The sequence below is a fragment of the Eschscholzia californica genome, unplaced genomic scaffold (assembly GCF_041429995.1).
Source record: "Eschscholzia californica isolate CP2 unplaced genomic scaffold, dmEscCali1.0.p SCAF_1, whole genome shotgun sequence".
NCBI lineage: Eukaryota > Viridiplantae > Streptophyta > Magnoliopsida > Ranunculales > Papaveraceae > Eschscholzia > Eschscholzia californica.
In genome coordinates this window covers 535,456-561,877 of record NW_028238198.1, presented here as the reverse complement: position 1 = coordinate 561,877, position 26,422 = coordinate 535,456, and the positions used below count along the sequence as shown (strand labels likewise).

General features: G+C 33.4%; 3 protein-coding genes, 1 long non-coding RNA gene and 2 other non-coding genes across 6 annotated transcripts; 2 read left to right on the top strand and 4 right to left on the bottom strand.

Moving 5' to 3' along the window:
- Positions 1–3,767: 3,767 nt before the first annotated feature.
- On the top strand, positions 3,768–6,697 carry LOC147562865 (triacylglycerol lipase 2-like). Its single transcript, XM_086673729.1, has 9 exons — positions 3,768–4,081; positions 4,211–4,321; positions 4,503–4,643; positions 4,747–4,857; positions 4,986–5,135; positions 5,263–5,303; positions 5,608–5,687; positions 5,785–5,880; positions 6,271–6,697. The coding sequence occupies exons 1-9, from the start codon at positions 3,815–3,817 to the stop codon at positions 6,588–6,590; spliced, it is 1,317 nt and encodes a 438-aa protein (XP_086529855.1). The 5' UTR covers positions 3,768–3,814; the 3' UTR covers positions 6,591–6,697.
- Positions 6,698–8,421: 1,724 nt separating this feature from the next.
- Positions 8,422–9,880, top strand: LOC147562864 (beta-glucosidase 34-like). Its single transcript, XM_086653961.1, has 2 exons — positions 8,422–9,402; positions 9,521–9,880. The coding sequence occupies exons 1-2, from the start codon at positions 8,422–8,424 to the stop codon at positions 9,878–9,880; spliced, it is 1,341 nt and encodes a 446-aa protein (XP_086510087.1).
- Positions 9,881–14,222: 4,342 nt separating this feature from the next.
- LOC147562863 (uncharacterized) lies at positions 14,223–15,783 on the bottom strand. Its single transcript, XR_015236122.1, has 3 exons — positions 15,322–15,783; positions 15,198–15,227; positions 14,223–14,424 (listed from the first exon to the last, which is right to left on the bottom strand). It is a non-coding gene; the product is annotated as an uncharacterized LOC147562863 (long non-coding RNA).
- A 5,429-nt stretch (positions 15,784–21,212) lies between these two features.
- LOC147562860 (large ribosomal subunit protein uL22-like) lies at positions 21,213–23,796 on the bottom strand. Its single transcript, XM_086673721.1, has 7 exons — positions 23,634–23,796; positions 23,506–23,542; positions 23,349–23,389; positions 22,014–22,244; positions 21,823–21,925; positions 21,664–21,731; positions 21,213–21,574 (listed from the first exon to the last, which is right to left on the bottom strand). The coding sequence occupies exons 1-7, from the start codon at positions 23,634–23,636 to the stop codon at positions 21,506–21,508; spliced, it is 552 nt and encodes a 183-aa protein (XP_086529847.1). The 5' UTR covers positions 23,637–23,796; the 3' UTR covers positions 21,213–21,505.
- On the bottom strand, positions 22,321–22,450 carry LOC147562862 (small nucleolar RNA snoR74). Its single transcript, XR_015231675.1, has one exon. It is a non-coding gene; the product is annotated as a small nucleolar RNA snoR74 (small nucleolar RNA).
- On the bottom strand, positions 22,595–22,724 carry LOC147562861 (small nucleolar RNA snoR74). Its single transcript, XR_015231674.1, has one exon. It is a non-coding gene; the product is annotated as a small nucleolar RNA snoR74 (small nucleolar RNA).
- Positions 23,797–26,422: the final 2,626 nt, after the last annotated feature.

Sequence of the window (26,422 nt, the reverse complement as noted above, 5' to 3'; positions counted from 1 at the left end):
TTGCTTCCTTCACTTCCTTTGTTGCTGCTATGTATTTAGTCTCAGTTTTAGACAATCCAACTACTTACTGTAGTGTTGTTCTCCAACTTATGGTACCCCATTTGGCAGTACATTTAAGGCTTTCAAGTAAGATGTCTCGAGCGCCTTATGCTAGTGCAGTCGGTAGCATTATGTATGCTACGGTTTGTATAATATTAGATATTTCACATGCCATTAATGTGGTTTGTAAATAAATAGGTAGATCTGGGAGGGGTCATTGACAAGCTATGAAATAGGTACTATGAAATCTAAGTGGTAGCTTTGTTAGTTAACCCGAAATCGTAGTTGTGGTCGTGGATACTGTTCAAGTATGTGTCAAGCAGGCATATGGATATCGAGACACTCGAATAACAGTTACGATAGTAACGACGAAAACAACGATGATGACGAAGGTGCTGATACAATGACGATGATAACGAAAGAGATAATGATGAGAACAACGATGGTGCATCGCAAGATGATGACGAAGATTACTTTAAGATACAAACATTTAAGGATTACAGTGATGATAACGAAGGTGATGATACAAACATTTGGGTTAAGTTACGATTGAATCAAATGAAACTCGACTTACAAGGTTTCTAGAGTGAGGGAAAGTTGTCTTTGGGGGATTTGATCGATTATTAAATCTGGACCGTTTAAATAATAAACGATCCAGAATTGAGTTTCGTAGAGGATATAACCGTAAGCTTTTGAGTTTGACGGACGACTAAACTTAGATTCCGAAAGTCTGAAATTTGTTCACGTGATGAGCCAATGTCCTCCACTGATTTGGTCGTTATTCCTTTTCTTTTCATATGCGGCTCTATACAACATTTATGTTGTAAAAAACTCTATAAGAAGATTCACACTAATTATGAATAACCACTTGAGATAGAAATTTAGTTTAATCAAATTACAGATTAGAGCTATTTTGATATAATTTTAATTATATTAAAAAGTTATAAAAATAAAATAAAAAGATTTATATTTGTAACTAAATAAATATTTATAAGTATTTTTTCGACTTTATTAATTTATACTAATAAAAAAGTTTATTTTCTATTTTAAGTAAATATGTTTTTCTTATTATATTTAGTTTAATAGATATACTTTTATTAAGTAAAAAGTTTAGCTTGATCTTATAAAAGAGATTGACATGTTATATAAGAAAAATATTTAGTTTTGAAGTTTTTAATAAATCCATCAGATATTAAATTATTGATATACATTTTTACTTAAAATAAAAAATTTACTTTAAAATCTATCTTCCTCTAATACAAATCTATTAATAATTCAATAATATGTATATATAAATTATTTAATTACAATAATAACTTGTATAAATCAAAATTATAATTAGTTTAACAAAATTTTAATGATATTAGAAACTTAAAAACATGAAATTAAAAAAAGAATTATTTTTAACTAACAAACTTTTATATAAAAAATTCTACTTTATTAATTGAGGTTAAACAAAATTCTTGTCTTTATTATATTTAGTTTTGAAACTAGAGTATCTTTATTAAGTGAAGATATTATTTATTAAATAAAAAAATCTATATATATATACACACATCTAAAGTTTAAATTATATAAAAAATAAGTAGACGTTTTCTGTGAGACTGACCAGATTACTTTTTTATGACGGAGTTACGTACGCACATCCAACTACACGAGTAAATTAGTAAGTTATCTACGACCTTGAACATTCAATTGTAATCCTTAAACACTAATCTATTACAAAGGATAAGAAATTTTCCCATTAAAGAACTCTCGTCATCAACATCTTAATACCTTCATCTAGTAATTCAGTTCATCCAAAATTTGAAGATGCGGGTCATTCTAGAAAGAATGTAGAGAGAGAAAGATGTGGGCCATTTAAGAAAAGAGAGAGAAAAGCAAAGAGGGTTAACCATTCCTAATGTATAACTAGCTTCCACGTTACCAACATCGGAACACCTTTTTAAGAACCCGTGAGAAGATTCACACCAATTTTCTGCTTTCATGTCAAATGACTTGGGAGAAAGCTTTGATAGGACGTCTGGACTTAGGGATAGAGTGTAAAACCTATGACATCTGCTAGTGAATAAGGGATATTCAAGAAATAACTCACATCAATGATATATTGAAGAAATCTGAAGGAGGGGAAGTACTTGGACTCCATTTAGAAAGGATTTGGATGACCCGATCATCCGGCAAAAGATCAAACAAATCATAAGGAGGAGTGGAACTCGTTTCTCTCTAAACTTTCTCTCTAAACTCGTTTCTATTTTTTTTATTTTAATAAATAGAATCTTCACTTAATAAAGATACTCTAGTTTAAAAACTAAATATAATAAAAACTAAGAAGTTTGTTTAGCATCAACTAACAAAGTAGAAATTTCTTTATAAAAATTTGTTTAGTTAAAAATAGAAATTTTTTAATTTCATTATTTTAATTTTCTAATATCATTAAATTTATTTTAAAATCATTTTAATTTTTATTTATACAAGTTATTATTGTAATTAAGTAATCTATATATACATATTATTGAATTTATTAATAGATTTGTATTAGAGGAAGATAGAATTTAAAGTAAATTTTTTATTTTAGATAAAAATGCATATCAATTATTTAATATCTGATAAAGTTATTAAAATTTTTAAAAATAAACATTTTCCTTATATAATATGTCTATTTCTTTATTAAGATGAAGTCGAAAATAGTTATAAATGTTTATTTAATTAATAATATAAATATTTTCATTTTCCTGTTATATTTTTCTAATATAATTAGATTTATATTAAAATAGCTCTAATATGTAATTTGGGTTGAACCAAATTTCTGTCTCAAGTGGTTTATTTATAGTTGTTGTTATTAAATTATTAAGTGTTATTAACAACATAACAATTTAACGTTAAACTTTTTATTATTTTAAGTTAAAATACATATATATTATTTAATATCTGATAAGTTTATTAAAAACTTTAAAAATAAATATTCCTAATACAATATGTCAGTCTCTTTAGTAAAATCATATTCAAAAATATCAAATATTTTTGTTTAAAGTAAATATATTCAGTTAATAAAATCTATTTTAAAACTAGATATAAAAAGAAAGGCAAATTTACTTAAAATAAAAGGTAAAAATTAATGAAGTCGAAAAATACTTATAAAGGTTTATTTAGTTAAAATATAAATATTTTAAATTTATCTTTATAATTTCTAATATCATTAAATTTATGTTAAAATAGTTTTAATCTTGATTTATATAGATTTAATATCATAATTGAATTGGTTATCGCCATCATTGTTTTTGTAAGATATTCTTAGCCGGATCTTATTCCTCATGGCAAGGCAAGTTCTACCTCGCAATTAATATTGAGTAAACACCATTAAATACACTCACAACTTTATTAATTCGCAACTGGTGAAGAATATTAGGAGTATCATATGTTTGCAGTTAAGGTATACGTGTAAGCACAAACTTTGAAATATATCATTCCAGGTGGTGGTGTATCACAAGATACAATCAAAAGCTATGGGCCCTATATTTCTTCTTTCGTTTTTTTGTTAAGGTGGGCCCCATATTTCTTGTTCTAAAAGAATTTTAATCTTAGCTGTGTAACTGCAATCGGTTCATACAATATTATTTTTGTTCATTTCTTTAGAAAGGTGTCAAAATTATATGGTCCCACTTAAACCTATCCCCCAACGTGAAAAGTGCACCTATTTCTTCCTCTTTACACAAAATTTTGTCACTAACTACAATTCTCTCTCTCTAGATCTCTCTATATATACAATGACAGTCCAATGGATTCTCACATATATAGAGAGAGAGAGAGGTGGTGTGGAAATATGGCTGTGGTCTATGACATTGGACTAAGTATGTTGAAATGGGTTAGGTGGATGAGTATAATGTGGTTCTTAGTAGTCCTTGTGGTTGAACCCCTTCTTGTCTGTGGTTCGAGTCGAAATAGAATTTCCGCTCGAATGGGTATTGCACTTGTCCCTCCGGAACAAGCGGGGTTGTGCGCCACTGCAGTTACTATTCATGGTTATATTTGTCACGAATTTGAGGTAATTGGTATAATATGATAGATAGCGTGTACTTTCTTGTGTACACTATGATTGATGATACTGCACTATATCATAAATATTATTATTATTATTATTATTGTTATTATTATTATTATTATTTGATTTCAGGTTAACACTAACGACGGATATATCTTAAGCATACAAAGAATTTCTGATGGTAAATCTACTGGTGGAGGGATTAAGAAGCATCCCGTCTTACTCCAACATGGTGTACTTGTTGTACGTTAATTTGTCTAAACTAATTGGCTATGAATAGAATATTCGCGTGTTTTTTCTTTCTCTCTGTATATATATGGAATATTTTTAGGTCAATGAGGATTACTTAATTATTTCTAAACATATTGGAAAATAAAGCATGAGTTAGAAAATTTTGTGTTGTGATGTGTATGCGTTCGTGCAGGATGGGATGACGTGGCTTTTGAATTCTCCAAACGAGTCTCTTCCTTTCATACTCGTTGATAGTGGGTTCGATGTGTGGATCGCTAACATGAGAGGAACTAGATTTAGTCGTGGACATGTTACACTTGATTCTGCTTTCGCGGTTCATTTCTTTTCTCTCTGCTATTTTTAGATGACAAAATCAATAAATTTTTCTCAAGATCGATACTAACTTGTATTATATGGTTTTATGACTATTTTGTTAGCCTTATTGGGACTGGTCATGGGATGAACTAGTAGCAAACGATCTTCCAGCTGCATTTGATTTTGTGTACAGTCAAACTGGACAAAAGATTGATTATGTGGGCCACTCTATGGTAATTACACATTTGAGATGAATATGACTTATCTGGATCTTCATCATTCAACTATTTAGACGAGTCAGACATCGTGAATCAGATAAAAATATACTAAATTCATACATAATTTTAAAAAATGCATGCAGGGAACATTGGTAGCATTAGCTTCTTTTGCTACACAAGGGAGTAAGTTGGTCGACAAGTTAAAGTCAGCTGCATTGCTAAGTCCTGTTGCTTATTTGAGTCATATGACCACTTCTATCGGCATTCTTGCTGCCAGATCTTTCGTTGGTGAGGTACACTATGGATACATATTTTACTGCATTGCCTCGCCATGTGCTCAATATTTAGTGATCCAAATAGATTAAGAAAAGAAATTTGTTTCTAATAATTGTTCATTAGATTTTTTTATGGTTTTATCAGGTTACCACACTAATGGGGGTTGCGGAGTTTAATCCGAAAGGGTAAAGGCAACTTTTTTAATTCTATTTCTTAGATGGTACTTTTTTTTGTTTTTTGAAACTGATTCTTGGGAGTTTCAAATGACGTAATTCAAAATAAATTTGGATCACTGAAGTTGATGAATCAACGATCACGAGTCATAGAACAAAAGATACTCTAATACCTAACCTAAGTCAACTTAGACGTCGTAGACTAGAGCCAACCTACTAAAAACGACCACCAGCTTTTAACCGAACATTTAGAGTCTATTAAATGTAAAATAAACTTTCACCTTTTTGTTTTTTCGGGGGGCAATTGATCAAATAGCGCTGAAGTAGGGAGGTTTCTCAAATATCTATGTTCCGCTCCTGGCATTGACTGTTACGACTTAATAACTTCATTTACAGGTACTTAACAATTATTACATTTTACATCAATATGGACATAGGAGTTTTAATGTTTTTGTTTTAGTCCCTAATCATATTTCGCACTCATCAACCGCAGGGAAAAACTGTTGTCTCAATGCCTCAACTGTGGAATTATTCTTGCAGAACGAACCCCAATCAACTGCTATGAAAAATATGGTTCATCTAGCTCAAAGTAATCACCTTTTGACATTGGCAAATATCTTTTTTAACAAATCGACTACGATCTACATTAGTCATTACAAGGCATTGAACATCATCAAGATTTGATAAGCATGATAGCCGCCTAAGTTAAACCAATAATTAAAAGGCCTAAAGCCCAATAGAGCCTAAAGCCCAACGACATAGAGCCTGAAGCGGCAAACTTACTATTAGTTATACCTTTAATAACTCCAATTCAATAACCATGAGTTCCACTTCTAGGAATCGAATTAGGACATTCAAGGTTTTGGAGTTTATGTCGACACTATCAACCACTTGAGTAACCAAGTGTTGACAAATTTGCATTATTGGTCCAGTGATATCGAATAGTTGTTTGTTAACTAAATTATTTCCCTTTGTGCAGCATTTCGTGATGGAACTTTATCAAAATTTGATTTCAGAGACGTCAACGAGAACATGAAACACTACGGCCAAGCGAGACCACCAGTATACAACCTAAGTAACATTCCGAGCAACTTGCCGCTATTCATTAGTTATGGAGGTCAAGATGCATTGTCTGATGTTCGAGATGTTGAGACATTATTAGACAGTCTTAAGTATCACGATAAAGACAAAATTAATATTCAGTTTGTGAAGGATTTTGCTCATGCTGATTTTGTGATGGGAATTTCTGCTAAAGAAGTCGTTTACGATGCTCTTATCACCTTCTTTAAACGTCAATAACATAAATGAATTTAGTGAGCAAATATGTTGGTATAACAATGTCTACTCGGAGGGTTTTTGTCGTTTCCAATAGATCTTTAAATTACAACAAATAAATCTTTTTAATAGATTGTCTCCACGCGAATAGAATCTTGTTATAACTAGTGGAATATTGTTGCATCAACATCGACGTAATTAGTAATTCTTGATGAATTCTTCGTAATGATAGTTTCAATGAATTCTAGTTAACTCTTCCAATTTGTGCACATGGGCGTATGACAATCATATTAATGTTGATGGATCGAATAGTCACATTAGTGATTCTATGTTTGTTTTACGGCTAACAATAGGTGAAACACAAGTGTTGTGCGCCATCAATTTTAAGTTTCGTTGATTAACCATTATATGTGTGAAAGAAGAGGCACACTGATGCAGGCGCATCCAAGACGGGCCCACAAGGCCACACGGTCATGGCCTAGTCGGCCAGAGTTTAGTAGTTTAGTAGGAGTCCAAATATTAGTATGATTCATAATTAATCTAGGTTTAGGAAGTTTCTTTATTTTCAGTATCTCTATTATTTAGGAAAGTCTAGTTTGTGTCTATCTAGGAAAGTTTAGTAGTCTATAAAAGGAGGTCCAGGCTGTTTTATTATTCATATTGAATTGAGTTATAAACAAATCCCTTGATTGCATCTTCTTTCTTTACAGTTATTTTAGTTTATCTTAGTTATTTCTTCTCTCTCTTCTTAATTCTAGTAATGGATTCTAATGTTATTTCGCTTCCGCAACAATCTACATCAGCTGGTATCATGAGCCTTCAAAATCCTGAAATTTTTTTTCCAACAAATCATCCAGAGAGGAATAAGGTGTTCAAATCAAGACTTACAATCAATAAAAAGGTATGTGATTTCATCATCGATAATGGTAGTGAAGAGAACATGATTTCTCAACGACTTGTTAATGCCCTTTAACTACCTACAACTGAACACCCAAATCCTTACAAAGTTGGTTGGATTTCTAATCAAAAAGAATTATCGGTAAGAACCCAATGCACATTCCCGTTCTCCATTGGCTCTTATTATCGTGATTCAATTTGTTGTGACGTCGTCGATATGGATAATTGTCATCTTATTTTCGGAAGACCATGGATTTTTGACGTCGACGCCACATATTATTGTCGGGCAAATATATTCGAGTTTTCTTGGTCAAACCGTACCCTTAAACTACTACCGTTAACGGAGAAAACCTATCTCTCGGTTCAAACTCCCAACACGGAACCATCTTCTAATTATACACAACAACCGTCACCTTGTCAATACCAACCTTCACCACCACCTCCAGTATGTTATACACCATCACCTCCATCTTATTACTATCCAACAACAGAACCACCACCGTATTCACCACCACTACCATCTTTTCTTGACAGTTATCTTCAACTACAATCAACTATTTTGAGAGATTTAGGGTTTGATCATTCCAACGATACGTTCACTGAAGTAATACGTCAGCAACCTTCCTCGTCTACTTTAGCCTTCAATCAGGAAGAAGATGTGAGCAATTATTCAATTGATACAACTACTAGGACTGACGATATAAATCGATATGCTAGCATATTAACTAAAGAAGATGAACCCAATGATATTACAGAAGGAGTCGAAGATGATGACAACGAAGTAGTCGAAGTCGAAGTCGAAGAAGAAGAAGTTGAAGGAGTTGATTCCAACTATAAAGAAGTAATAAAAGAGGGTGATTTCATTGATATTAAACAAGAAATTCACATCAATACTCTTTCACTGTTAGAGAAAGAAAAAGAAACTTGTATGGAACCTCTACCACTATCTGACGATTACATGGATTGTGATTCCGCACCACCAACACTTCTGCGGCAATTTGCGTCTTTGTCCGACGAAAACGTAATTAATGATACGAAGAAAGAGGGTGTTATGTTGATGAATTATTCGATTACAAAACGAGATTTAACGACGTTTGACACGTTGGACAACATACTCTCTTCTAATACGTTACAATCCCTACAACAACAATCACGTTGGACAACGATCATTGACATAGATGGGACTGCAGAACTGAATCAGGAAGGAATAGATTACTACGACCATCCCATTGATACTCTACTGGAAAAAGGAATTGAACCATACCCATCTCTTTATCACAGACAAGCACTTGAAGATAAATATGATGGGTGGTTGAGCAATAAGATAATAGAGTTAGAGGACTTCAGTAATTATGCTTATACTTGCTTCGAAGCTTGTGGCGATACAGTTAAGTATTTGATCACCTTCAATGAGCCTCATGAGTTTGCAATTGAAGGTTATAACAATGGAATTCAAGCTCTGGGGAGGTGCTCCATTGTCCGTTATTTGTTATATAAAAAAGGAAAATCGTCAACTGAACCATATATTGCTGCTCACAATATATTGTTATTTCATGCTAAAGCATACCATACTTACCAACCCTATTTCGAGAAAAGTCAGAAAGGCAAAATTGGAATAGCTCTTTGCAAATGGTATGAATCGGTAACTGATGCTGATAAAGATAAAGATGTCGCATACAGAGCGTTGGTTTTCGTGCTTAGATGGTTCTTTGTTCCATTTTATTTTGGCGAATATCCACTTTCAGTGCAGAGTCTTGTTGGTGACAAATTGCCTACAATCACAACTGAGATGTCCACGTTGCTCCGAAGAATCTACATCATGGGCAACTGTGACGAACTGATTCCTGAACCTGTAGGGTTTATGACGGATGTTGTTGATTCAGATGATCTCCCACTCAACATCTCGAGGAAAATACGTCAGCAGAACAAGATTCTCAACGTAATTAGGAAGACTCTTGTCAAGAGGTGCAAAGTATTAACTCGGGGATTTCATAATTAAGTTGACTTATTATGGTATATTTTTATTCTATAAACTTCATGACGATGAACGTGGGAAGGCAGATTTTGACTGTCATATCCACACTAATCGTCTCCACTTAATTGAAGTTGGTTACGTTTATACTTTGGCTCTTGATGACGAAAGTTTTTCAGAGGGCAAGATGGATGTTCTTCGTTCACTGAAGTTAATTTTGCGACAATCATTGTCATATGAGATTGAGTACGAGGTTGGCGATTTCTTCCTCGATCTACTAGATGACGGGAGATGTAGAAATTTGTTGGAAGATTATTTCTCACGATCGATCTTTCGAAATTCCTTGCAATATGAGATTGCAGCTAATGCTATAAGCCATAATGGTGTCTTTTGGTTTTCATGTACCTTTCGTGCAAAGTGGGAAATACGGATCGCCATGACGTAGTTCATCGTACGTGGGTGCATCAAATTCTTTTCTTCATCGAAACGGTCCGGGACGAACCTTCTGGGGAAAGGGGAGCTGATGCAGGCGCATCCAAGACGGGCCCACAAGGCCACACGGTCATGGCCTAGTCGGCCAGAGTTTAGTAGTTTAGTAGGAGTCCTAATTTTAGTATGATTCATAATGAATCTAGGTTTAGGAAGTTTCTTTATTTTCAGTATCTCTATTATTTAGGAAAGTCTAGTTTGTGTCTATCTAGGAAAGTTTAGTAGTCTATAAAAGGAGGTCCAGGCTGTTTTATTATTCATATTGAATTGAGTTATAAACAAATCCCTTGATTGCATCTTCTTTCTTTACAGTTATTTTAGTTTATCTTAGTTATTTCTTCTCTCTCTTCTTAATTCTAGTAATGGATTCTAATGTTATTTCACTTCCGCAACAATCTACATCACACACGTTACGATAGATAAAGTTGCTCGAGTGGTTGATAGTATTGTCATGAACTCTGAAATTTTGAAGGTCTCGAGTTCGATTTCCGAGAAAGTGAAATTCATGGTTTATTGAACTTGAGTTATGTAAGGTACAAATAAAGTAATTTGATAGACTTTAGACCACTAGTTTAGATGTGCTTTAGGCATGATAATTTGAATTGTTTGATTTCAAGCGGTTATAGTGTTTATCACAACTTGATGCTGTATCAATGACTTCGTAAATAGTAGTCAACCTTACAAAAAATACGGTAGACAACGATCTCCCTTCAAACCATGCTAGACGACACTATTCATGATGTTGGTTGGATCTGAGTGACCGGTCGGTCCGCGTCATACTAAGCGATTATCGTGTTTATCACATCTTGACCTTGCTTGGCCAAAGTGACCAGTTGATCTGACCCAAATAGTGATGTGGCAGGCCAGCCGGAACAAAAAAAAAAACACTTTGTGCTGTACCGGTGACGTCACGACAGGGGTCAGAGTTGGCCTGCTACTCCGCCAAGTATGGTTTAGAAATTGCGAAAAGATACTACCATAACATACTATTCTCGATCTTCAAACTCTTCTGCTCAGCTCAATATATAAGAAGCCTAATAGTATCACACATTCACACCTTCTTCCAATCAAATCCATATTAAACCCTGATTACTTGGGAAAATGGTTCCTCCTCTTCCAGAGGAAAGGAAGCCATGAAAGAATTTGATGATGCATTGATGCAGTCAGTGTCTCCGGTGTTTTCTAACCTAGCTAGCTATATACAGGGGCGGGCCCACATAAGGGCCTGTGGGGGGGGGGGGGGGGCCCTCACATGGCCAAATGCGAGTTCCCTTAGTTTCAGATTGGCGCCTTTAGTGTGCTCATGTCTAAATTAGTTCTTTAATGTGTCAAACCCATTAACTCATAAAGCACAAGCCCATTAAAACTAAAAACTTTGAAACTCAAATGGCCCACCACTTTTGATTTATGACGGTACATTAATCTACCAACTGCCCATAACTCAAGGCCCAACGACCCCACCTTAACCGTTAAAAGGTAACATCCCATTAATTTGAGTTAATAATTTTTCACTCCACCATAATTTACAATTTAAAACTAGATTTCAATTCGAATAGAAAACAAAGAAAGATAAAAAAAAGTTTCATATTTCGATCGCAATATTTTTTTTACGAGTATACAATCGAAGATACAACTATACCTTTTTATGAAGATACAAACGAATCTTTTTCTTAACCATGACATCAAAATAAAGTAGCTAGATAAATGATTTTTCTTTTCTGTTCATCTTAGTTAAATTAAATTGAGGCATCATAACATTTTCGCTTCATGCAAAATAAAATATCTTTCTTGCTTTGTCTGCAAAATATCTTGATGATTAGTAGTATCTTATAGATTAGCTTTCATAGTAATTTTGATTTATCATTAGTTTGGAAATAGTTAACTTTATGTCAGTATTTGCTTATGATTGGTGTTTGTTAGTATTATTTTTAATGTGTTTCAATTTTTGGATCTGCGAAAAAGATATCCATAAAATCAATAAAAGACATTTTATTATATCACTAGGTATAACCCGTGCCCATAGGGCACGGTCAACTTAGTTGAATACAATGGATGCGTGAAATTTAAAATCGATATACTCATATAAAGTAGTTCTTAGTAGTTTCATTTACATGATGTTCTTCAAAGATCTACAATTCATTATCTGAACGATATAAAAAACAGTAAACCAAATTATAAGATAACTCAGCAGCAAGAACTAAATTAAACTAATGTATGAACAAATTTTGCCAGAAAATATGATCAATATAGGAGGTTGGAACGTTCAACCAAATAACTACCTCATCGACTATTCAATCAATCTCCTCTTCAGGCCTAAGTTAATGAACTATCACTTGTCTTACTTGTTAGGAAAAATAACCTAATTAACTTTTTAAGGAATATGAAGATAAATGATGCGAAAGTAAAAGTAGAGACTCCAAGATTATTTAACGTGGCCAAAAACCCCTCCAAGATAGAAGGTAAAAAACCACGGGACCTAGTCCAGAAATCTTCCACTATAATTAAATAATGGGTTACACAATTCTTCACCAAACCTATGGTGGATAAACCAATTGTTCAAGATGTGTAGATACACTCTTGGATAACAACTCTTCACCAAAACTATGGTGGATAAACTGAACAAAGAAATAGAAATCTCTTACTCCTTCGGATTTGAACAAATCCTAGATTACTAAAGGTTGAAGAAGATAACCACAAACTAAATTGCTTCACAAGATTAATAATCTTCTTTTCTTCAAACTAATATTTTTCTCTTTCAATCTCTCTTGAAAGAACCACTTCAGAAATCTCTATTTCTCTGAGGCGCCTTCTCTGACTTCTCTTTGTTCTGGAAGTTGTTTCATCTCTCTCTAACCTGAGAAGATATATCTGAGAGGATTCTCTTGTAACTCTCCCAACCGGGAGCTCCCAACTGGGAGGATACTTTCTGACCTGAAAGTATGATACTCTCTAACCTGAAAGTATGAATAATTTCTTCCCTTTCATTCCCTATTTATAATCATAAATAAGGAGGTATTCTACTAGAAATAGGATTCTTTTTTTAGGCTAGAAATAGAAACTTCTATTTCTCCTTAAATAAGGAATAAGGGAAATCCTATTCTAACTAGGAATCCTTTTTATATAAGGAGGAACCCCAACATTACTTTCATCAAGAAGATAAAAGTAGCTTCCTCTTCGTAAAAACATCTCACTAAATTGACTTTCACTCTAGCACTAATTCCTGATACCACTCTCTGATAAATTCGTCAGAACTTCATACCATGACCATTTGTATATTACCTACCTTGTTGAGGAAATAACTGATTTCAGCAAAAGCCAGCATCCTATCCAATTTAATATTAGGCCCAAGTAAAAGAACTACCACTTCTCTTCCCTTTATTAAAAGGTTTTCGAACTAATATTGAGCAAGTAAATATAATAAATTGCTAATGGCTGAGAGTACTTATAGCTGCAACAGAGCTAGCTGTCAGAAAAGATGGAAGGTTGTAATACTCCGACCAATACGAGAGATTACCGGTATTTGATCCCATTTCGAAGATGGTTATAGAAAGGTAATTCGTGAGGATATTCATTGTCGAGGCACCCCATGATTATGAAACCTCTCATTGTTCAGAAGAGGAAGAAAAAACATGGAGTTAGAATAACAATTGCACTCCATAATTATGAAATCAAAGAAAAAATCTTACTCCAAACCAGCTGACATAATGGTTGAATGAGGAGAAAGGGGTGGGTTCATATGGGTTTAAGAAATTGTTGATGAATAGGCAAAAAAACTGAACTCATGAAGAGGGATTAAAGAAAGAGGGGAGATAAAATGACGATGGGTTCACTTCGAAAGTAACCGAAAGTCTTTAACTGATGGGAAATATGACCATTTTGATTTCAATCTTTGTCATGAATATTTAATAAGATTGAAGGATGAAAATGTAACAAATGTATGGATTTAAGGGAGAATAATGGTGAAATTAATTGTGGAAATAAAACTCCAAGTTAATTGTGGAGGAGGATTGTAATGGTCAAAGTTAAAGATGGTTGATTTATGATTTCATGGTCAAGATTTAATTTAAAGATCTGATTTGGAATGGACGATCAGATTTATCTCTGGTTTTGTCTCTTGGTTTGTCAAAAACTTTGTCCTAGTCAGCATGCAACATCTTGTTTTATATAATAGACTAGATATAACCTGTGTCCTATGGGCACGGGCAATTTCGTCAAACACTATAATATTTTATGGAATATAAGAAATCGCAACGATACAATGATTCAAATGAAAATTAATCAATACCATAAAACTCCTCATCTAAAAGTAAACATAAAACAACATTTAACCAAACAGCAGAATGATGCTAAATATCCATCGGTAGAGGATACCATAAAAGCTACACTCCATAGAGATTTCGACAAACAACATCGAGCAAAACTCTAATGTTGACATGAAAATGAGACAGTAAAACAAACTTTCAGCTGACTTCGTCAAACACTACATAATAATTCGTAAACCTGTCAAACACAACATCAAAAAAAAAGGAGATGAACGGGTTATGGTGCAAATTTTATTGATTCCCACTAAGTAAGAAAATGATAAAACAAAAATAAGAAAACCAGTCAACACAATTAAAAAGCACACATCATTTTCAAGCCACAATGAAGTTTAGTTATAAGCTTTTAGATTAAAAAAAGTTGTTGAAGCAAGAATCACATAAGAACCACATAATTTCTTGAAACCAGATTGACTCACTTTTAAACACAAACTATAAAATCAACCCAAAAAATTATTTGCAACAAAAAAGAAATTTGGAACAAAATGAGGCCTTGTAAGAAGATATATTGAGGGAATACAATATTAGTACAACATATAATGACAAAGAGGGAAAAGAAACTTCATTGATATATCTCTTGAGCAAATACCTAACAATTCTGCACAAAGTGGTCCACAAATAAAACAATGATCAAATTAGCTACAAATCCATAGTTCACACGGCTGAATCTACGATCCCAAAAGCTAAAATGAAGAGTTATATACTGCCAATGAACCTATTCAAACATTGGCTGCACTGAAGTAATCAAAGCTTTTCACCTACTTCGTTTTCATTAGGACTTGTGGTGACTTTTGTGCATTTGTGATGAACTCATCAGAAACCAACACGGGATGTGTATCTCTAACAATGTAGGCAAATTTTTTCCGTATAATATTTCACAACTCCGAACTTCCATCATTTGAACCAAATAAAAATTCATCACTGCTAATAAGATATTTTTGACATTAAAAGTACCTGGAAACTTCATCTTGAATCCTGAGTAGTCTATCAAACATCATCAACAACAAACGGAATAAAAATTAGAAGATACTCGTCTATCATCGAATCAAGCAGATTGTATGAAATACAATAATGACACCTGAATATATGAGCAGAATGGTGTAACCTCTGGGGCTAGAGAAATGGTGATCAGACCTGCCAGGAATCTTCGAGTTCAGAACTTCGCTCATTAGAAAACGTTCATCTTGTTCTGCTTAAGGTCTCTCTAGAGCTTGAACACCAACTCCATTTCTCCAAAATTGATCAAATACTACTGGATCAAACTGAGCGGAAGATAAAATCAATAAGAAACAACTGAAGTTCGTCGTCTCTAAGCACAAGAAGATAGAAATCGAAATGGATCATGGAAACAAACCTAGGGAACGCAAAACTTTCGAAATATCACATGTATAAAACAAAAAGTTTATAATTCCGTATTGAACAATATCTTAGATGAAAAATATTGAGTGGATGATCTAAAAAGATTAATATTCTTATGTGAACCTAGTCTCACAAACTGAAGCGCCTCCCTTAAAGTCATTACTTCTTCATTAGCATCTGCAAAACCCCTTATTTAATTATGCATATTGTCTAGAAGTCCTCCTCAAAATTTAAAATATAGTCCTTCGTAGAAATAAAGTTACCTATTTAAAAAACAATAATCTTTTCCTTCTTAGAAATAAAATAACTAATTTAAGAAAAAAAAGAAACAAAATAAATTTCAATCATAATTTATAATAAAATCCCTTTAAAAATTTTTATGTTAGCCCCTCGATCTTTATTTCCTCCTCTTTCTCATTAAATAGATTTCTTTATTAACAGTAAAATCTAGATACCATTTAGATCTTCCCCATTTATACCCCTACTCCAACTCTAAAGAGTAGATTTTATGTCTTCTACGAGATCCTCAATTCTAGCTACTTACCATTTGAAGATTTCACCCTTCCCCTCCTTCCACAAGCATCATAACTCATAAGATGGCATGAGGAATGATTCCACATCATAATCTCTTCCAATACATAGATTATAGGTCAAGACAAATTTTATTATGTAGATTATAAACAGATAAATCACATCATGAATTCGAGTGAAAATATATTTTGTATTAACAATGAGTCAAATCTTGTGCTAATAAATTACTTTAGGCAAGAACAAGATCTACCATTGTAATTGATTTAACTTTCATCTATCATCTTCAATTTTCACGTTAATATATGAGCGTATTTTTGTTAACGTTGCTATCTTACAAGAATCTTCAGAGAATATGAAAGTTGAAAGCTGCAAATATTAGGCAGACAGTAAGAATTCGAGAATTTCGTGACAATATTTTCAAATGGTTGACTTCGTAGTTTTCTTTCGTTTTAAGTGTCTAATAGTAATACAAAGTTTTATTTTTGAGTTTGTACACACTGTACGACGCCAAATTTCTCTTAGAAGGATTTAAATTTATTCTTCTAGCTTACTATCCTTTACATTTGTTATTTTCTAAATTTATATAAAATGTCTTTAGATTATGGTGCTACTACATATGATTGAGGCAAACACATATAAACATTTCCTTTTTAATGTTTATTTCGTATGTAATATTTTATTATTTGTATGCAATTAATTAGATTTTTCTAAATTTTGAATTTTTAGTTCTTTCCTATGTTCTAGGAATTTCTGTGATGTTTTTTTTTGTGTATGTAATTTTTTTATATGATAATTTTAATTCATACAATGTTATAACTACTAAAGAAAGTGAAACAGTGAATGACATCTTCTTTATCATATTGAAAAACTCGCTTCATTTTAGAACGTATTATATCTCAATACTTAAATAAGACATTTTTTTTGTTTATGTTCATCGAATATATATTTTCAAACAAAATAAATTTCAAGGGTTAAAAAAAGAAATTAAAATCTCCCTCTCTCAATAAAATAATAACTAATTTAAGAGAAAATAAACAAAAAAGTAATACAAAAAAATAATAACTAATAAAAATCTCTCTCAATAAAATAATAACTACTTAAAATCTCCCTCTCAAGTGTCCGTGCCCTAGGGCACGGGATATACCCTAGTCCTTTATTAAAAAAGGATGTTTGTCCCAGTCATCGTTTTCCCTTCTGTTTTATATAATAGATTGATATTCGACAAAAGGAAATTGTAACGTGCCGAGGGATGTAAAGCGCGAAGGAGCTCAACGGTGTAGATGATAATGTTTGATGGTCCAGATTTAACCAGTTTATTTACCTACTCTCATTAAGTGGGTCAATAAATTTGTTAATTTTAGGGTGGGTAATATATCAAAGGGTGGGGATCTTATGAAAACAGACACGAACGGTTGGATTTGTCTTTTGGTTTGTCCCAGTCAGCACAAAACTTTGCGTTTTATTAATAGATATGAATTCGTTATTTTTTTTGTACTTAGATGTGCCCCCATATCAAAAAAATATATACATGCAATGTTTGTTTGCTTAATTTCCCTCCTCCCATATATATAGTCGACTCGGATGTTTATCATGCAATATCAGCACATGATCAAGACTTGGCAGTAAAATTCTATCTACCCTCCTCAACTTTTTACTTCAAGTAAGTCCATTCATATATAAACTGCTCCAACTACATTTGGTTGCTTTGTTCACTGTTTTAAGTTAGTTTTTGGCTTGTTATTTTCGTTGCTCTTCAGGAACAGAAGTCGTCGCTATCTCCCCAGGAGAAAACAGAAAATGGTGCATACATGGGCAGAAAAGGAAATGAAGAACCTCAAGAGGTAAACCATATATATATATATTCCCATAAATATTTTTTGTCCTATCATTAGACTTCATATGGCGGCTATGTTAGATCATTACCACTCCTTTTCGAATGCTTTAGGTGTTTTTCTTTATTAAATGTCTTACTCGTGAATCAATCGCAGGATAAAGGCAGCAGAAATTAGGTGTCCCACTCCAATTATTTTGAGAGAGGACGTATTAACTATGGAATTTATATATGTTATTACGAGTCTTGTTACGATTCATTCTAATGTGATGTGACCATTTGAGGTCTTGCACTGACTTCGTGACATCTTAGTAAGAAACCTAATTTATAAGATAGCTGGTCATCTTATAAATTAATATATCACTTCCATTTTTCACTAGCTAGCTCATCCCCTCCATGAATGTAATGTCACCTTAAAAACTGTAGTAGGAATTTTCTCTTTATTTCTTGGGATAAATTCACTCAGCCATGATTCATGCGGTTATTCAGGAGGACGAGACGAAAAAGGAAGAGCACATGCTGCACCTCTTCTCAAGTTGGCCAAGTTATCCGAAAGGGAGTTTATTAAAATCAAAGAAGAGATAATTTGTTCTGTAGAACTCAACCAATAAGTCGAGTGGTCTGGCTTCTTCTATTTATATAAGTTTTGATTATAAAGGATAAGTACATATTTAAGTTGTTACAAAGAGAAGAGATAAATACAAATAAAATAACTATAACTAATCAAATATCTAATCTGTTTAGATAGGAGACTTGGTTTATCTTGAGTACTCATTCTTCACATGCATGTCCCCACTTGATGATATTTGAATTGTTATACACCTCAACCATTCGGTTGATTTCATGCGTGCCTACGTATGAATGAGATTCTTCAATTAATAGAGTTATGTGAATGTTATGTTGAGGTCTCTCTACTTCCATTCTGCTATGTGTGTACTTAAATTCTTTCGAACTAAAGCTAATGTGAATTGGTTGTTACTAAATAATGACTTAACAGTTTTAAAGTGACGTTTGAATTTCGAAACACAGACGTGTTTATTGTTGCCCGAGTTTGACGTTTGTGTGTCTTTTGTTGTTTGAGTTTGACTCGTCTGGGTTCGATTATTTTCAGTTATGGTTACAATAGTCTCTCGAATCAGCCCAAGTCAGACCTGAGATTAAAAATGACAAACACCACCTTCCTGTAATGTTTGCCGAAATCGTTAGTCTCTAGTGAGTCATGTAAGAAGTATTTCTGACCTAAGAACTTCATGTTGCATAATTATTTTGATGATAGGTAATCAAGGTGATGCGAACTTTGTACCAGAAATGCAGACTCATACATGGGGACTTGAGGGAATATAATATAATGTGTCATGAGGTGAGTCTAATGTTTTGAACACTACTTTTTCATAGATTTCTTTCATTTTTCAGGGTAATTTTTACATTATCAATGTTTCCCAATCGGTAGAAGTTGACCACGATAACGCCACCTACTTTTTATCTGTCGATTGTATGATTCTTACTGGAAGTTGATTCCATCTAACACGAAATGTTGTAATAGTTCTTTCGTTATATTTACGAGCACATAACTTGTGTAATCAATGGTGACCAACAGAGTTTTTCCAATACCGAGGTGTAGCTGTTATGACTCTTCAAGAACTATTTGAGTTCATAGTAGATCCATCTATTGCCGAGGAATCTGTAGATAGCTACTTAGAAGAGGTTTGATGCTAAGAATTCTTCCCATTTTCCGTTCTTAATGGAAATCTTACTTGCGCTGATTTTAAATTGATTAACGATTACAGGGACTTTTGGATAGAGGGAGAAAGATGTCTATGGAAGAGAAAATTGGCAAATGTTTTTACGCAGGTACGATACACTTCGTTCAGATTCCTTAATATATGTAGTTTTGGACTTATTATTTTCTTTGACTTTGTAATTTCTATCTTTCTTCTTAGTTCTAATCCGTATCCGACTTGTCTGAATCTGAATCTTCTTACTCAGATAGACCAAAAAATGAAATTTGACTCGTGCTGCTTCAGATCTTAGTTGGAGGAAAAAACAAACACTACCTTTGTAAACTAAGTATATCGATGATTTGATTTTTGTAGGCGCGCATTCTGAGTGAGCTTACTGGAGTGAGAAATGCGGAGAAGGGTGTGAAAAGGATTTTAAGTGCACAGGATTTTCGAGATCTAAATTACAAGAACATAATAGAAATTAAACTTGCTCTCTCTGCAATTGACATTAGTGAAGAATCGGATGAGGATGATGACGACTTATGATTCTCAAGGAAGTGTATCTTTTGATGAGAAGAAGGAGCCGACGATAGATAACAAAAGTGCAAGGAAAGAGAACAAGAAGAAAGTGAAGGAAGAGAAAACGGAAGCTCGAAAGACCATCAGTTGAGATTTAGATTTAGTTTAGTGGCATTGCATTATTAGTCGAACCACCTATTAAAATATTTGATGTTACAATTTCCTTACTATGAACATTTTCTCCAGAGATCTGAGATACTTCAACTATGAATCTTTTGAAAACAAAAACACAAGGAATTTCAAAGTTCTTTCTTAAGTTTATCATGTATGGAAAAAAAAAAATTAAATTTTCTTCTTGGGAAAGGAGAAAAAGAGAAAAGTTTAATCCGAAAATTTCAGATCTATTTGAAAATGTTCTCTTTGCTCTCTTCATTGCAGGGAAGAGGATAAATTGCCTGCGGGACTGCAGGAGAAAATGAAGAGAAAAAACTTCGATCAAGGTCGACAACCTAACGGCAGTTGACGTCATTAGGTCAAACACTCCTGAAGGGACTGCCTCTTAAAACACATATTGTCAGACACTCCCGAAGGCACTACCTCTTAAAACACATATTGCCTTTAACCAAACAAATGATTGCCTTTAACAAAGATTACCTATAACAACTTTAGACTATGCTTATAAAATCTCCCATTCAGGTTAAGGTTGCATTGGTTTTTTATGACTCAGCCGAGTACGTCGGAATTTGATTTTATTTCTAGAATTCGGGTTCTTTATGGTCAAAGGAACAATATTCATTTTCAAAACTGCACTCAATTCTGCTAGGACTAATCTAAAATCTTACTGGGGTTTACTGAAAACTTGAGTCAAATTTCAAATTAGCAAATAAAATAACCAAAGCAGCGACATTGTTGCTGCCTAAGACTCATGTCGAAGTCAGATTAGGAACATCTTACTCAGAGTCGATTCAAATTAGAATGTCGCTGCCTAAGACTCATGTCGAAGTCAGATTAAGAAAAGAACATCTTACTCAGAGTCAGATTCAAATTTCTTGGGCCAATTGAAGAGAGTATCAAAGACACTACTCTATTTGCATAGTGAACATCTAACAACTGCCAAAGTTTGAATAAAACTACTTAATACTCCAAAACAAGCTTCAAAATTGAAAATAAAACCGATCCAGCCAGACACGAATGGTTCTGAACTCAAATGCACTTTCAAACTGTCTTCTGAGACGAGAAAAAGAAAGTATTACCACTTCACCAGCTGCTTCAAGGTCACGGCACCCTTTCTTCGGACTTGTTTAAGAGGACGCACCACTGCGTAGTACTTGAGACTTCTTCGCCTTCCTTGGAGCCAACTGAGTGTCGACCTGTTAACAATGTATAAAACAAAGTTCTTACTTTCATGAACCAATATAGACGATAGGTTTCTAGATAAGCGGTCAAATTAAGTTCATACCTCCTTCTTGACAGGTTCTTCCTTCTCAGACAAGGTTAGTTCAATGTGACATGGAGAAGACATATATGCTGTGAAAACAGAATAAGGTAGTACCATTAGCTGCAACTCGATAAAAAACGGAAAGGAATGAAGGAGTAGAAGAAGAGATTTTCGACTTACGGTTAATTCTTCCATGGGCACGATAAGTTCTACGTCTTTGCTTCTGGGCTTGGTTTACTTGAATGTGAGAAATGTAAAGTGAATCTACATCCAAGCCTTTAACCTATTGAGCATCAAATATGGAGATTTAATTATAAGAACATCAATCAATAAAAAATGAAAGAAAGTAAATTGAAGAGAATAAAGCGTACATCAGCATTGCTTTCGGCGTTCTTGAGCAAATCAAGAATGAACTTGGCAGACTTAGCAGGCCATCGTCCTTGTCCATTTGAGTGACGGTTCTTTGCTTGAGCAGTTCGTCCAACCCCACCACAATAACGTCTGAAAGGAATTGCTTGCTTGTGTGCAAGAACATCCTCTAGATATCTTTTGGCCTTGACTAAGGGCAACTTTCTGATTGAGAAAGCGGTCTCCCTTGTGTTCTAAGATGATTCAAGAAAGAAAAGAGCTTCAGACTAACAATCAAACACCAGATAACCATATTTTCATCTATGAAATAAATGTATCGCCATTTACTGAACCTTCAGCCAATTACAATATTAAGAGAGGTTCACCCAATAATAGTGGAATGATTTCCCTGGAGTTCACGAGAGTTCAGTTCACGAAGGCAACTGAGAACTGCTTTTTTTTCGCCACGTTAAATTTTTAATTACCTAATACCAACCAATAGTAATTTAAACGACAAATTTGTTTTATCCTATATTACCCTTCACTCAATCGTCTTCTAGTTGTAAAAATGAGAACAATTACTATACCATAGTATGAGTCTATATAATGTGCCATCGTTTACTGAACCTTTTACTAATTAAAACACCTAGAGAGGTTCACCCAATAACAATGAAATGATTTCCCTGCAGTTTACGAGAGACCAGTTCACAGAGGCAACAGCTCCCTGCTTTTTTCCGCAGGTTAAATGTTTGAACATCTCTACCTAAAAATCCCTTTAAGTCTAATTTTTTTTCTTAACCCGTAGTCCAAAGAAACCAAATTGTGTCAGACATGTATTATCAATACTGAACTTTATATTATCAGTACTCTAAACCCAATAACAATGAGTTGATTCCACTGAATTTTACGAGAGGCCCGATCGCGAAAGCAACAAATCACTACCCTATTTAACAGGCATGCTCATTTACTCATTCTACTAGTACTATACCTATAAAAATCACCAACTAATCGCCAAACAGCAGCTCTTAGACTAATATAGCAAATTTTAACTCAATTTAGCAATATATTAAACCAATTGTTATTCCTACTTCACAATGGTAATACCAAATGTAAACACATAGAACAATCAAACAGGTTGATTTCCATAACAGTAAGATTGAGATTTTGTCTACCATGAATCATCATTGCTGAAACTTCAGCTAATTGTATCATCATTTACCCTAAACCCTAAACCCAATATACCAATGAGTTGATTTCCATGAAGTTTTACAAGAAACCCACTCACAAGGGCAACGAAACTGATGCTACTTTCTTCATTAGGTTAAAAAACAGATCTTAATAAGAAAAAAAAAATGTACCTTGAAATGAACTCGAAGATCCGAACCCCTAGCTTTGCAAGCTGAAAGTAATCATTAAAACAATTCAAAATCAAGAAACACACCAACAAAACCCTTGAAACAAAAGCTTAATTAGTCTAAAAATCATCTAATAAACAGGAAATTTCTGTGCGCTTACACTTGGTCGGATTATCCGGTTCCTTCGAATACTTCACCTGTGATATATCAAGAAAACACGTAAAAAAGAGTCAGTATAACATTAAACAGAATTAGGTTAAGAAAAAAAAAAAAGTAAACTAGGGCTACCATGACTGCTGCTTCTCCTCCTCCTCCTTGATCTTCAGGCGCGAAAGGATCGAGTAATTGCTGTTTGCTTCTATTTTAAAGAGAGGGAGACGAAGCGGTGAAACCCTAATTTATTATTGGGTAATTTGGGCTTTGACGCCCCGTTATATGGTTCGGGTTTTAAAGCCCATACTTTTTGGGTGTCCAGATGGGTTTTAAAGCCACTTATCGGGTGTGGGGATAAAAGCCCAGTTATCTGATCTCTGAGGTTTCCAGGGGCCCCTTTTATTGAAATAGTAGTGCACCTATAGAAATTTGCTTTGGTCGTACAGTGACTACTGTTTTGAATTAGGGGTCAGCAACTACCGACCAGATCGAATTGGGCCGAACCAAACAAAACAGGGTTTTAAGCTGAACAGAACAATGTCCAGCTCGACTCGACTGAAAAACTATATAAATATATATATATATATATATATGATTGATGTATATATTATATGTACTGTACATAATAATATAATTTAATTATCATTACTTTTGATATGGATTCTAAACTAAGAAGTATATGTATTCAAATCTATAATAATTTAAAGAGTGTTTGAATCATGTTGTTAAAAATAAAGGAGGGAAGAAGAAAGATAATGGAAATATAGACCAAGAGATAAGACAAGAAGAACTTGATTTGTATTCTTATGTTTGTAGATGATTTCTCTACTTTGATATATTGGTATATTAGGTACATTGGTACACTAGTTTGGTACATCTTATTCACTAACAAGAAAGCTCTTTATATAGGCCTCTTGATGAGTAACAAAACTAATACAAGACTTACATATCATCAGTGGTGCTTCAATACAAATAATGGTGGAGAACTTATGGTGGTGGGAGTTACCAAAGTGTTGTGGTCATCCACCATAAATCAAAGATTTATAACACTCCCCCTGGATGTCCACCACATCAGATATTGCCTCATTAAAACCTTACTAGGAAAACCCAATGGGACAAAACCATAGTGAAGGAAAAAGAGTACAAATTCTTTGTTTATGTACATCTTTGATGAACACATAATCAGCCTCATTAAAACCTTGTTAAGAAAAACCCTATGGGAAAAATTCTTAACGAAGGAACAAGAGTACTTTGTGAAAATATAGTATATAGTGTCTTCATAAACTTTCTCCCCCTCATGAAGGTTGAGGGCATTGTTCAACTTTTTATCGTCAGCTTCTTTTTGGTATATATACACAAAATACAATTTGTAGCATTTGACATTTCAAGTTGCATTAGTATAATGTCTTAAAGTTCATGCATACTTTAACTTGAAGCTTGTTAATCCTTTAGGGATATCGATTGAAGTCACTATTTAGTGATCCGTATTTGTGTATCATGTACATCAGTAAGATAACTATAACATCTTGTGAAATTGATGTACTTATCACATTTCGTTGTATAATCCACTTGACACACATAAGAGGTGTTAAATTCATCATTCGATGACTATTGTCTTAAACTAGAGTTGTCTCGTCAAAACCTTGTCAGGAAAATCCAACGGGACAAAACCTGAACGAAGGAAAAAAGACTACAACTGTTAAACATATATTATAACAATTTTCAATACGCATAGTTGCCTCGTTAAAACCTTGATAAGGAAAACCCAATGGGACAAAACCTTAACGAAGGAAAAAGAGTACAACGTGATTGACATTTTATATATGAATGATGGTTGTTTTCTAAAACCACATTACAACACACATAATGTATTGTCTGTACTATATTAGGTACTTCGGGACCTGAATTTCCATGACATATGATAAGTTAAGACAATATGAGTTGCTTTGAATTATAGCCTTTTAGTAATTCAGAATATGTTCATTTTCAAGATTTTCGTTACTCGAATAATCTTTTTCAATACTCCACTGTTAAACTTTGATAAACTCTTCAGGAGTCACAATAGGATTTATAAATACTTCATAATATAATTCGGAGATTTGTAATTCATATTGAAATTTTATAAGTGGACGTCAAATCCTTTATAGACTAAAGGACATTTCTTACACATGTTTACTTTATTACCTTCGGGGTAATTCTTAATTGGTGTTTCGATTTCATGTCTGAAGACTTAATTATTTTGGAAGAAAATCCACAAGTAATGAAGTATCTCGTCTAAAGTTGACCAATATTACTTAGAGTAATTCCGAGTCAATATGCTCCCAGTAGCTACTATATTCAGAAATACATCGTCTGAAATAATTTATTTAATTTTTCAAATTTTCACAGCATACATAGTTCAATGATCTCATATATGTTCCTTTGTAAAAGGTCCGTGTCTCTTTTTACACATATCCTCTTCAGGTGATTTTATTAGGAATATGAATCACATTCATTTCTAATTTGATAGCCTCTTTAGGAGGAAAAATTATTCCTTCAGTGTCAAGGAGTATATGTCACTTTGATAAACTCTGGTAATTTTTCCATTACCTTTATCTGGATATAAGCATATTAAGCTTTGAAAAATATTAATATCTCGAGGTAGCAAGTTTTCTTTATAATGATTCCAAATGAGAAGAACTCGATCATTTTCAAGTATTTTACGACATTGAATATAGGACTTCCTCCCCCTAATGTCGATAGATTTTCGTCTTATTTATGATCACATACTTCAAGGATGTGACAAAGACGAAGGAAAAAATCAATTGCTTTAGGAAAATTTGATTTTTTTTTCATATCATATTTTTCGTTGGACAAAAGTTTCTATCTGATCACAGCTTCAGGTGTAAGCAATTTGTTATAATATCACAACTTCAGGTGTGATT

Bases quoted from the DNA above. Each gene is read 5' to 3' on its own strand.
- LOC147562865 (XM_086673729.1), top strand. From the start codon at position 3,815: ATGGATTCTCACATATATAGAGAGAGAGAGAGGTGGTGTGGAAATATG. The intron at 4,082-4,210 runs GTAATTGGTATA...ATTTGATTTCAG, and splicing joins ATATTTGTCACGAATTTGAG to GTTAACACTAACGACGGATA. The intron at 5,688-5,784 runs GTACTTAACAAT...CATCAACCGCAG, and splicing joins CTTAATAACTTCATTTACAG to GGAAAAACTGTTGTCTCAAT.
- LOC147562864 (XM_086653961.1), top strand. From the start codon at position 8,422: ATGGATTGTGATTCCGCACCACCAACACTTCTGCGGCAATTTGCGTCT. The intron at 9,403-9,520 runs GTAATTAGGAAG...GAACGTGGGAAG, and splicing joins AGCAGAACAAGATTCTCAAC to GCAGATTTTGACTGTCATAT.
- LOC147562860 (XM_086673721.1), bottom strand. The intron at 21,732-21,822 runs GTAAGTCGAAAA...CTGTTTTCACAG, and splicing joins TGCCCATGGAAGAATTAACC to CATATATGTCTTCTCCATGT. The intron at 21,575-21,663 runs GTATGAACTTAA...CATTGTTAACAG, and splicing joins AAGAACCTGTCAAGAAGGAG to GTCGACACTCAGTTGGCTCC.